Source organism: Rhinatrema bivittatum, chromosome 1 (assembly GCF_901001135.1).
Source record: "Rhinatrema bivittatum chromosome 1, aRhiBiv1.1, whole genome shotgun sequence".
NCBI classification, from domain to species: domain Eukaryota; kingdom Metazoa; phylum Chordata; class Amphibia; order Gymnophiona; family Rhinatrematidae; genus Rhinatrema; species Rhinatrema bivittatum.
In genome coordinates this window covers 228,645,312-228,658,709 of record NC_042615.1, presented here as the reverse complement: position 1 = coordinate 228,658,709, position 13,398 = coordinate 228,645,312, and the positions used below count along the sequence as shown (strand labels likewise).

Genomic DNA, 13,398 nt, shown 5'->3' with positions numbered 1-13,398 from the left:
TAATTATATCCAAAAAATGTGGTTTGGACACTAGGGAGATATCGAACCCTTCACTAAGATGCTTGTTTAAAATATTTTGCAGGACCTGAAATATGACACATGCCTCAGGTAAATGATTTGTGTCTTTCTTGTATCTGGTGCATTTGGATATCTTATTGTATGGAGATGAGCACTTCGATTCAGAAACAGGTTTGTTTCTTCAAGGCTTAGCTTGGTTGGCTGGTATTTTTAAGGCTATATGGGATACATACGAGAGTTTACAGAGAAGGCTGTGTACAGCTAGCAAAATCGAAAATGGACAAAGTTGTGTGGTCGGATGGGATGAACCCTCTGATACTAAAGAAACTCACATTTGTTCTGGCAGTTCCACTAAACTTTTGTAGACATGTGTGGTCCCACAGGACCGGAGAAGGATGGATGTGGTTCCTCTTTATAAAAGTGATAATGGAGAAGAAATTGGAAACTACAGGCCTAATAGCCTTACTTGGGATTGTGGGAAAATTGATGGAGGTTACTGCAGGTTGGGATAGTAGACTATCTACAGTCCAGTGGATTGCAGGATCCAAGGCAGCATGGTTTTACCAATTTATCAAACAAATCTCATTGATTATTTTGATTAGGTGACTGTAAAATTAGATCAGGGACATGCACTGGATTTGGTTTATCTGGATTTCAGCAAAGTTTTTGATAACTGTCCCACTGAGCAGCCTGACTGAGGGTCCCAAGGTGGTGGTCTGGATTAGAAACTGAGTGACAGAAGACAGAGGATTAAGTAGGTGGAATTTACTTTGAAGAGAGAAAGTTGATTAGTGGAGTGCTTCAGGGATTGGTCCTGGGCTGGCTCTGTTTAATATCTTTGTTAGTTAAATTGCAGAGTAGTTAGAAAGCTTTGTGCCTTTTGCGGATGACATAAAGATCTACTACGGAGTGGACACCCATGAAAGCGTAGATAGAATGAAAAGTAATCTAAGAAAGCTTGAGGCATGGTCAAATACTTGCCAGTTAAAATTCACTGTCAGAAAGTAAATTATGTACCTGAGGTGCCAAAATCAACAGGAGTGGTGTACAGTAGGTAGGGAAGAGCTGATATACACTGATCAAGAGAGGTATCTTAGGGTAATAGTGTCAGATGATCTTAGGGTTACAAAACGCTGTGATAAGGTGGTGGCCAGAACCAAGAGGATACTCGAAAACATAAGGAGAGGCATAACTAGTAGAAAAAGAGAGAGAATGAGGCTTCTTCATAAGTCATTGGTGAAGCTTTACCTAGAGTACAGTATTCAGTTTTGGAGGCCGTATCTCAGAAAAGATATAGGCTAGAGATGGTGCAAAGAAAGGCAACCAAAAGCCATATGAGATGAAACTGAAGGACCATAATCCTAGGAGAGAGGGGAGGACATGATGCAGACATTTAAACACCTGAAAGGTATTAATGCAAGAGAAGCCACGTTTTTTCAAGGTAAAGGAAGCTGTAGAGTTAGGGGTCACAATATGAAGACAAGGGAGTAGATTCAGGAACAATGTGATTTGCCCTTCCATGTCTGATGACTCCCTTCTGGATTTGAAGGACCTCAGGGACAGTGATGAGCAACCGGAGGAGAAAGTGTATTCTCCTGCAGAGGAGGGAGACTGTTCCATGGTTTGGCTCTTCTTAAATTCTCAGTCCTTGAGGGTTTTACAGATTTTGGAGGAAATGTGTGAAAATATTGTGGATAATACTGAGAACTTTTTGGTGGGCTTAAAGAGGCCACCCAAAGCCATTTCATTGCCCAAATTCATGAGGGAATTGATTTCTGTGGTGTAGGATTTCCCAGAAGCCAACTTTAAGGGAGGTAAGGGTATGGCTAAGCTTTACCCTTTAAGCATTCAGAAAAGGGAAAAGCTTTGAACTCCTAAGGTGGATGAGCTAGTTTGAGCTGTCACCAGAAGGACTATTATCCTATCCCTTTTGAGGGTGGTGCCTCCTTCAAGGATGCACAGGACTGGAAGAGAGAATCTGCACTTAAGTAGGCATTTGAGGCAGCTGGCTATGTTCAGCAGCATTGTTGCGAAAGCTGGCTAACATTTGTTCTAGAGTGTACAAAAGAGTTCCTTGGAAGGTATTGATTCTATTCTTGATGAGGCAGCCTAGATTTATTTTATTTTATTTATTTTATTTATTTAAGTTTTTTTATATACCAACATTCAAGACGGTAGTCCCATCATGCTGGAATGAGGAGCAGTCTTTCTAGTGGATGCTTTTTATGATTTAATAAGGACTATGGCCAAGACTATGGTTTCATTGTGGAGGCCAACTGGTTATTGTAGCTGTGTAATTAATCTGTCTCTGAGACTCAGCTGGTGAAGTTTCCCTTTAAGGGGAAGCTCTTGTTTGGAGAACATCTGAAGAAGTTTGTGAAGGCATAGGGGAGGGTGGGGAGTGAAAGACTCCATGGTTGCCAGAGGATAAGCCTAAGGCATCTGCGAGGCCTGCTTTAGCTGAAAGTTGTTTTTGAGAATTTAGTAGGTCTTCAGGGTAGATGGCAAACCATGCCTAATAAGGTAAAAAAAATATGTGCATTTCCTCTGAAAATCAATTAATTCCAAATACAAAATCAGAGGTACTTGGCAAATTTATATGCCACTATTTTTATTGTGCTGCAGCAGTCAAAAAAGCAAACAGAATGTTAGGAATTATTAGGAAGGGAATGGTTAATAAAACGGAAAATGTCATAATGCCTCTATATCGCTCCATGGTGAGACCACACCTTGAATACTGTGTACAATTCTGGTCGCCGCATCTCAAAAAAGATATAGTTGCGATGAAGAAGGTACAGAGAAGGGCAGCCAAAATGATAAAGGGGATGGAACAGCTCCCCTATGAGGAAAGGCTGAAGAGGTTAGGGCTGTTCAGCTTGGAGAAGAGACAGCTGAGGGGGGATATGATAGAGGTCTTTAAGATCATGAGAGGTCTTGAACGAGTAGATGTGACTCGGTTATTTACACTTTCGAATAATAGAAGGACTAGGAGGCATTCCATGAAGTTAGCAAGTAGCACATTTAAGACTAATCGGAGAAAATTCTTTTTCACTCAACGCACAATAAAGCTCTGGAATTTGTTGCCAGAGGATGTGGTTAGTGCATTTAGTGTAGCTGGGTTCAAAAAATGTTTGGATAAGTTCTTGGAGGAGAAGTCCATTAATGGCTATTAAGTTGACTTAGGGAATAGCCACTGCTATTAATTGCATTAGTAGCATGGGATCTTCTTAGTGTTTGGATAATTGCCAGGTTCTTGTGGCCTGGATTAGCCTCTGTTGGAAACAGGATGCTGGGCTTGATGGACCCTTGGTCTGACCCAGCATGGCAATTTCTTATGTTCTTAATGATCTGTCAATAAAGAGAGCCTTGATACCGATGAGTCTGGAATTTTTGCAGGAGGGTCTGAATAAGAGCTTAGCCCTGAACTCACTGAAACTCACTATAGCTAGTTATAGAGGTTGATTTAGGTAGTAAGTCTGGCTTGTCATCCAGCTGTGTATCGGTTTTCATCATGAAGTAAAGCATATTCATCTTCCTATAAGAGATCTGGTTCCTGCTTGGCATCTGAATCTGGTTTTGAGTTTTCTTTCAGGTAAGTCTGTTGAGCAGTAAGGAAGGTTTCGATTAAATTGATTACTACGAAAGTGGTATTTTTTGGTGGCAATTTTTTCGGCTAGGCGTATCTTGGATATTCAGGATTTGTCTTGTAGAGAGCCCTTCCTTACTTTTTTGAGGCAGTCTCTTTCCATTTGGTACATTCTTTCTTCCCAAAATGGTGTCTGTGTTCCATTTGAATCAAGTAGTTTGCCTTCCTTCATTCTGAAGGGAGGTTTGTGAAGCAGAGTATAGCTTGCTACACCTCTTAGATGTGAGAAGAAATTTTCTCCGGTACTTGAAGGGTAACTAATGATTTTGAGAAGCTGGATCATCTTCTTGTGCTGTTCAGTGGTCCGAGGAAAGGTGAGTCAGCTTCCAAAGTTTCATTAGCCCGATGGATAAAATAAATTATAGGTGGGCCTACATGGGATAGAGGTTTGAGGGTTCACTCTGAGAGCACAGGTGGCATCTTGGACTGAGCTTCATTTGTTATCATTGGTGGAAATTTGCAAAGCGGCAACACGTTCATCATTGCATTCCTTTTCAAAACATTATCGACTGGATTGGAACCCACAAGGGAATGTGTGAAACAAGTGGGTATAATGTCTATAATATCTACATAGGTGCCCACCTGAGCACCAGTGATCATCAGACAATGTGGTTTTATATCACAAACTTAGGTCCTTGGGGAGCGATCTCCTGCACTCGGGCCGTCGGCTGCCAGTATTCAAAATGGTGCTGATAGCCTTTGCCCTTACTATGTCACAGGGGCTACCGGTGCCATTGGTTGGCCCCTGTCACATGGTAGGTGCACAAGATGGTGCTGGCTGTCCATTGCTCCTACCATGTGACGGGCCGACCAATAGCACCGGTAGCCCCTGTGACATCGTAAGGACAAAGGGCAATCGGCACCATTTTGATTTGTAGCAGGCCCAACGGCCCAGAGGGAGAGATCGCTCGCGGGACCTCGCTGGACCACCAGGGCTTTTAGTAAGTCTTGAGGAGGGATCGGGATGGTGGGGGGGTTGTAATACAGTAAATTTGAAGGGTTGGGTGGTTTTTTTTTTGTTTTCTTTTAATAAATGTGCCCCCCCCCCCCCCCCGGCACTAACCCAAAAAACGAATTTTCCCCGAAGTTCGGAGAAAATCCGTTTTGTGGTTTGCATCTCCCGAACCACGACAAATTAGGCAATTTCATTGAAATTGCTTAATTCGTGATAAACGAATGCACATATCTACCAGAAAATGGCAACCAAAATGGTGTGGAGTCTGCACCAGAAGACTTATGAGGAGAGGCTGAAGGATCTGAATATCTATACCCTGGAAGAGAGCAGGTGCAGGGGTGATAATGATACAGACCTTCGGATATCCTAATGGTTTTAATGATGAATGTTCCTCAAATCTTTTCTGGAGGAAAGCGAACAGTAGAACTGGGGGTCACAATATGAAACTTCAGGGAGGATGACTTAGAATCAACGTCAGGAAATATTTCTTAATGGAAAGGGTAGTGGATGCGTGGAATGCTCTTCTGGAAGAGATGTTGAAAATGAAAACAGTAAAATTAGAAAAGGCATGAGATAAAACACTGTGGATCCCTAAAGGCTAGAGCTGGAAATTAAAAAAAAAAAAAAAAAAAGGGTGCACGGGGGTAACCAGCATGGAGCGGCAGCTTCTTCCCCTAGCAGAGAAGGCATGGGGATTACTACCCTTAACCAATGAGCATACATGATTTTGACGCATGGGGATTACTACCTTTAACCAGTTAGCATACATGATTTTGACGCAACTGCAGCATTACTCTCTGCTTCCCGGGGTGGGGAAAGAAAAAGGTAATTGGATTCAGACAACAACCAATGCTAGGCCCTGACTTTTACAGTCTGATACGCAGATATTAGGGAAAAAGCACAGGACTGCTTCTGTGGCCAAGTCCAAAAGCAAAGCACGTCAAGTAGCAGCATTGAATGAATTATCAGGAAGCTGTTCACTCTATAAAAATATTGTTAGGGGTTTGACAGTTGCTTGGTTTTGATTTTTAATATTTATATCCTTAATAGAAATATGGGGGTAACCTGCATGGAGCAGCAGTTATTATCACAAGAAACTTGCTGGACAGACTGAATGGACCATTTGTTCTTTTATCTGCCATCATAACTATGTTACTATGGATGTTCAGACAAGGGAGGAGGCGGCCTTTGTCACAAGAGTGCTGAGAGCGAGGTTGTGAGGGATAGCGTGGGTAAATCCCAAGCATCTGGACTGGTTTGGTTGGATAATGGGGCTGGAAAAGTTTACTCGTACCTGATTTCCTTTCCTTGAGTCCAGCCAGACCATTCCAGAACCTTCCCTGACTTCCAGCTTATATTCTGCAGTATGGCTATATGGCTTTGTTTTTTTAGTGATTCTCTCAGAGAGTTGTTGGTTGGGGCCTAGACTAGCAGAACTATGGTTTTTCATTCTTCAGGTGAGTAATCCATTATGATTTCTCCCATCAAGTTATTTTCTTGTTACCTTTCTAGTTATCTGTTTCTATTAGTTTTCCTGAAGCTCTTTGGTTCTGGGCAGGGAACTGGACTGATTTCTTTTAGCTCGTTAATAGAATATTGGCAGGTTGAGCGCAGCACAGGACCTTATCTGGGTTTATGTCAGCAAACCTGTTCTCTTTCTCCATCTGCTGGCTGGTGAGTATAACCCAAGTGTCTGGACTGGTCTGGCTGAATTCAAGAAAAGGAAATTATCAGGCAAGAGTAAATTTTTCCTGTGTTTTAAGTTGTATAGAAAGGTGGTATAGAAGAATTTATAACAACTAAGAGGATGGGCATAAAAATCCTAGCACATTACTAAAATATGGCTGTTTCAGAATTAAACAAGACAAAAACTAAAGTGGACTTTGATAATCTCACATTGTAACGTGTGAAGATGCACAGCGTGTTTCCAGAGTTGCAAATATAAATGATAGGGCTAGCGTATTTTGCCTCTCCGTATGTTGAAGCACGTGGACCGAAAGCTCTGATATTTCTTGTGTAAAGTAGGCTTGTGATCAGGTTTGGGGGGTTTTTTGTGTGCGTGTTTTGGGGAGACATCGTCCTACTTAAACCATAGAGTAGGCATCTGAAAGATGTGTTGCCTGCTGTGTTGTATCCTTGCTGAGAGTGAGTGAGGCGAGGGTTTGTTCAGGAGCTTCAGAGTTAGCACATATTGCTTATACAAGACCCATAGCGCTGACATTTCCTAGTGTGCTGTCATCTAGATCAGTGGGCCTCAGACCCAGTCCTTGGGACTCACAACTTGGCTGGGTTTTCAGGATGTCTAGAATGAAAATGCATGAGAGAGACTTTCAGGCACTGACTTTTGAGAACCACTGATCTAGAATGGAGTTGGCCACTCCCTAGCGGCGGGAGCTAGCATTCACATACAATGCAGAGCAGGGTGTATTTTTAGCTTCTTCTCACCTGGAGCGTTAGGGGCGAAAAATGTTTCTTTTGTCATTGGTTGGTTGCATTGATGCACTTGGTACAAGACAATACAACCTATGGCCCCCCCGTTAATGAACCAAGAAGTAATGTTCAGATGGTGTGGATTATTCAATTCTGCCTCATCCTGTATTTAAACCAAGGCTGGTGGTGAATGGGGAGGGCCAGTGGCTGGTGGTAACATGTTACTTGTAGGACCATATACGGTTCACAAATGGGAGTGGCATGCTTGCAGGTAACAGTTTGTAAACCAGGGACTCTGTGCGCCAGTCCTTGTGAAATGTCCCCCAAATTCTGTTGTTCAGGGCAGCTGAAGTTTAGCTTTAGTTCATTGGTTTACGCACACACCTTTGTAATTTGTAAATCAAGGCAATGTACACGTTTACAATATAGAAATGCCCAAATATAACTCCGCGCCTTCAGTGGGGTTTGATATGTTTGGGTGCCACGAAAACTGGTGTTGAGAAACTGCCACTATAAATGCTTTACTCCAGCCTGCTCACTTTTGAAATTTGCAAAGAAGATCAGGAAATGGCAAGTTTTTTTTACATTTCTTTTTTAAATAAATGCCTCTCTAACACAGTATCTTTAACTTCTTTATAGTAATCTCATGATGGCTCAGGTACAGGAGGCTTTTCTGGAAGAGGTTCCCTGCAGCAGAGTATTAACTGAATCTGTCCTCTAGTTTGTGCCAGAGGGCACCTGGGCACTCAGGCCCACGATACAGTATTTAAGATACAAAATATTTGTTTGATACCCTATTAAAAATCTACCTTTCTTTTGTATATTGTGGCTGCATTCGGGTAAGGGCCCAGAAATGAGCATGATGCAGACTGTGAATCCCTCCTTGGAGGGCTTGAAGATGCATGTATGCATATGAAACGAATAGTGTAGCGTTGCTCTCCTCAGCCGGGCTTGTTTCACGTGGTAACAGAATTGGCAGCCTTTCCGGCGCTGAAAGAGTGTTCCTTTCAAGGGCTGCTGAGGCTTTTAAGCCTTTTGAAAGCTAGCAGCACTTTTTTCCCCAGTGACCTGGTGCTGGCCTGTCACAGCACGTCTTGCTTACACATCGCAGCCGAGTAAAATAAATAAATTTCACATTTTGGTGCGCTCAGTGCTGGGCGGGAACGGACAGCGTGCCGGCACCGAATTGTAACGATGTCTGTGACACATCAGCAGTGGGGGGAGACTGTTGCATGGGTGGCAGCTGGTAAAGAGTGTAATCACTTTCCTGAAAGATCCCCGGAGGTATCATAGAAAGTGGAGACTGTCAAAATAGATTACAGATGAGTAGTGTATAAAATGCTCCATCTCTGGTCTGTCGTAGTCTTCCCGGTGCACCTTCCTCTCCCCTCCCCCCCACACAAGGTTCTCCTGAAGCCCTGCTGCTTCTGTGATACAGGGGTGGCAGTCTTGGTGATATACATTGATAAAGCGTGCAGGGTTTTTTTAATTCGCTTTCTCATCGCAGTTATAATCTCTTTGCTTGGATTCGGAGGCAGTGCAGCCTGGGGCTTTTATTTATTTATTTATTTATTTATTTTTTGTATTCTTGTCTCTGGGGGAAATCAAGACTCTCTCTTTGTGCACATGGTTGGAAATTTGCCCCATCTTTTCGTGAGCAACACTTTGTCTCGGCTTTGTGATGGCATAAATAGGAATTAGCAATCCCTTTAGGGCACCTGTTAGGGGTTCAGGGTGTTCTCGCATCTGACCTCTTGTCATATGGGCAAGAGGGCGGGATGAGATCTGGTTCTGATTGACTTCAGAACGTGAAAAGGAGAAGGAGGTCCCTGTGCTGAAGATACAGGAGATATAGAGCATCCATTAAGATACGGCTTAGGCTCATTGGCCCTGCTCTGTGCTGACATGAGGGTGGGACTTGAGTTTGATTCCTGGCTTAGGTCTTTCCCTCCCCCCGGGATGGCCAGGGATGCTGCGGAGGCAAGAGAGGGAGTCAGTCATGGCATGTCGGCACAGGCTGGATTTAGGACCCATGACTGCAGGATGCTGGAGGAAGTCCCGGTGTGTGTTTCCTGGCTGAGGACCATTGTTGTAATGACTGAGCTGAAGTGTATTTGGAGGGGATGTAAAATGGGGAAAAGCCCAGGAAGCTGTGAATGAAGGCATGTGTGGTGCCCTAGCTCAATGGAGGCCTGTTCTGATGCAGCTAGAAGACAGAAAGGAGCAGGGGGAAGCTGCTGGGCCAAAAGCCCCACAAGTGTAGTTGGCATTTTTAAACCCTACAGTGCTAGTTTTCTGCAGGCTAACAGAAAATAACAGCAGATAAAGGACCGCAAATCCATTCTAGTTTGCCTCTCCCGCCCCTAAAAAAGAACTCGTGCGAGGTCTGACCCTTATGGCAATTAATATACATGAGATAAATTTGCATAAATTGGAGACCCTGCATGTGCAAATGTTATCTCATCCATGTTCATAAGAACATAAGAATTGCCATACTGGTTCAGACCAAGGATCTATGAAGTCCAGTATCCTGTTTTCAACAGTGGCCAATTCAGGTCATAAGTACTTGGCAAGATCCCAAACAGTAGTGGCGTTTAATAGTTTCTGGATTTCTCCAGGAACTTATCCAAACCTTTTTTAAACCCAGCTATGCTATCTGCTTTTTACCACATTCTCCAGCAATGAATTCCAGAGCTTAATTGTGCATTGAGTGAAAGAATTTTCTCTGATTTAGTTTAAATGTGCTATTTACTAACTTCATGGAGCTTTATATTTTTTGAAAGGGTAAATAATTGATTCACATTACCGGTTCTGTTCCACTTATGATTTTATCTTATCTCTTATCATATCCCCCCATTCCTTGTGGATATCCTGGGGTTCCCAGGACAGGCTTGTTCTAGATCAGTAAACCAGGGCTGGATTTTACTTTCACATCTACCATCTGCAAACCCCACTCATCAGTGGCTCTTCTCTGACTTCGTATTCTGACTTTACATGAAAATAAGGTCTTGTATCTCCATAAAGTGATGTGAAATGTCTACAGGGCCACGGCTTGCGTAAATAAGATTATTTTACTTGGGACAGGTTTCTAAGGTTGTGCTGGCAATCGAAGGGATTGTCATGGTGAGTGCATGAGATAAAAGGTAGCCATGCACATACCTCTGTTGCTCAAAGGCGTTGGCCACAGCAAACACAGCACAGCAAGCGAGAGATACGTTTTATCAGCAGAAGGGAATTACTGTAGTGAAGCAGTAATTGTGAAACCTGAATTTAAATAAACATATCATAAAGTAAATATTCTGGTTTTTTTTTCTCTCTCTCGCTCTCTCTTAATCAGGTGCACCTTATTGGACACGCCCAGATAAAATGGATCGAAAACTTCTAGCAGTGCCAGCAGCCAACACTGTCCGCTTCCGATGCCCTGCGGCAGGAAATCCCACACCCTCCATCTACTGGCTTAAAAATGGGAAGGAATTCAAGGGAGAGCATCGTATTGGAGGCATCAAAGTAAGGCACTGGGAGAGAAAAAAAAAAAGTAGTCATGCTGGTCTTGTACAACATTTCCCACCCTAAGATGCCAGAGTACTTTCCAAACAAAATACGCAATTGGCATGCTCGTTATCCACTTTGGAAAGCTAAGGTGCTGAGCAGGGCCACGTCCGGATCTGAATCTGGACCCCCAGAGCCACTTCTTGGCCGAAAGAGGACCGCAGCCATGAGGTGAAGGGTGATTTAGTTACAGGAATATTTGCAGTTACCATTTAATGCTGGAGAACATTGTCCTATTTAATTCTGTGTTAACACAATGAGAGCCAGCGGCAGCACTAAACAGTCCTCCTTCTCATTAGCAGGTCAGAAAGAGAAGTGACTGCCCCGGAGCAGCAAGCAAAATCCACACCGTGAAGCTCTGGGAGGGGAGGAGAGGGGTGAGAAATACAGCCAGGGAAAAGTAATCAGCCAAAGCAGTTAATCAAATGCAAATAAGCTTCAAACTCAAGAGAGGTTAAAGTGCTTTAGACTAGGAGGGGAGCAGTCTCCAGTGGTGACTCTTTTTCCCACATGCAGCCCATCTGGGCTTCTTGCTTTTTGTCTCTCTTTTTTTTTTTTTCTCTTCTGCGTGTGTGTGTGTGTGTGTATATAGATGTAATTCCCTCCATGCTCTTCACAAACATTAATCACAACAGCTTTCTGTCCTGTTTGAGCACCAGTGAGCAGTGTTATTTTTAGGCTGCAGAGTTATGGCTTGTGCTGGTATCTTGTTTAGACTAGCTGTTGGCCTTGCAGAGATACTGTTATTCTTTGAGAGTGAAGCCCAAGGGACACCATTTGTAAAATGCTATAAATGAAATTATTAAAAAAAAATAAATGAATAAAAAATGAGGTGGATCGAATGGCGTTGCTTTTGCCCAAGCCTGCTCTCTCTGCGATCATTAGAAAGTGTATAGCATTGGCCAGTCTTCTCCTCTCACAGATGTAAGCACGCAAAACTCAAATTCTCTGCTGCCATTAACATTCCTTAATGTTAATCAACGGGCAGATTATTGACCCCTGGTCAAGTGGTTCCTGCCCTTTGCTCTTCTTAGTGAAGGTGGTATAAATTGCTTGTGGGATCCTCAAGGTGCTTAAAGGAAGGCTAAGATCATAAGAGCTTTCAGACCAAGCTTGTTAACAAGGACAGCATGAACAGCGATGGATGTGAAATTCATAATTTGTTAGCAGTCTGGGTCATGCACTTGAGTAATGAAACACAATATAGGGAGAAAAGCCACAATCAATAAACTGTGCTCAAAAAAAGTGCAACCCACCCCATGAAAATGCCAGAACATTAACAGTGTCAGCACAGTTCTTAGGTACGAGAGAGAGCACTGGAATCACCACAGGGGCTCAGCTAATGAATATAGCCGGTAATACCTGTCCGTTCAATCATATACTCCAACTCGAAGGAAAACCTCCTTTTAGGAAATGTTTAAAATGCATATAAACATGAGAGTCCAAAAATCAGGACACTTCACAAAGCTCAGTGAAGCACAGATATAGATAGACTTCTCTGAAGGCCTTTTTTTTTTTTATACCAGCATAGCATGAGTGAAATATTTAATTTTTTTTTTTTTTAAAGATGTATTTCCACTGATGAAAGGTACATGCCCAAACATCGGCCGGTGTTGGGATCTTTGCACCGTGATAATAGGCTTTATTATCCAGTGCACATTGCATTAGATTTGGATTCAGTCTGGCTAGGGGTTAGTGGACTACAAGAATAATTGAGCTTTGTGAGCTATGTTATGATTTTTGCACTCTCATATTTACATGCATATGTATTTTGCACTTTAATGAAACAAAATCTGCTTCATGGAGCAGTTGGTCCAGGAACTAATGAGAGGTGGAGCTATTTTAAACCTAATTCTAAGTGACGTGCACGATCTGGTGCTAGAGGTAATAGTCATGGGGCCACTTGGCAACATAATCAAATTTTGACTTAATAACTGGTGGGAGGATGTTAATGAAAACCACTGCTTTAGCATTTAATTTTCAAAAGGAAGGCTTAGATAAAATAAGGAAAACAGAATAAAAATAAAAGATGCAGCTGCAAAGGTTAAGAGTTTACATCAGGCATGGACAATGTTTAAAAATACCATTTTAGAAACCCAGACCAGATGCATTCCACTTATTAAAAAAGGTGGAAGGAAGACCGAACAACTACCAGCATGGTTAAAAGGTGAGGTGAGGCCTACCTAGTCACTCGAGGTGAGCTTTAGGTATTAGGGTAGGGGTTAGGGGCCACTTTGACATTTAAAGTGACACGTACGAACAGTTCTCTTGTGAAGATTTGATGACCTTCGGAGTGAGGAAACTCACACAAAGATGAGATGTGTGCAGTGTTCTCTCAACCTAGCTTGATGTTACCCAGGTAGAGAGTCCATCAAGCTAGGTTGAGAGAACATTGCACAAATCTCATCTTTTTGTGAGTTTCCTCACTCCGAATGTCATCAAATCTTCACAAGAGAGTACTGTTCTGTTCTTACATCTCACTTTGAATGTCCCCTACACTAATACCTAAACCTCACCTTGAGTGACTAGGGTAGGCCTCATATAGAGGTATAAATACCTACCTAGTATGAGGGTATTATGGCATAGGGAAATACCTACAGTACTTGAATGTAATTTACTATAAAAAGCAGAATATAAAAATCTCAAAAAAAGATATAGCAGAACTGGAAAAAGTTCAGAGAAAGGTGACCAAATGATAAAAAGAATTGACCAATTCTCCTATAAGGGACAGGTTAAGCCTTTTCAACTTGGAAAACAGCTAAGAAAACTATGACAGGTCTATCAAATCATGAGGTGTAGC

The 13,398-nt window shown here is 42.5% G+C and overlaps 1 protein-coding gene across 7 annotated transcripts in view; it reads left to right on the top strand.

Annotated features, from left to right (window-relative positions):
- Nucleotides 1–13,398, top strand: part of FGFR3 (fibroblast growth factor receptor 3) — a 139,784-nt gene that overhangs the window by 61,311 nt on the left and 65,075 nt on the right. For all 7 annotated transcript variants that reach the window (XM_029592590.1, XM_029592610.1, XM_029592608.1 and 4 more), the window contains one exon: nucleotides 10,387–10,556. In XM_029592590.1, coding sequence (XP_029448450.1) covers nucleotides 10,387–10,556 — 170 coding nt within the window. The remainder of the gene's footprint in view (nucleotides 1–10,386; nucleotides 10,557–13,398) is intronic.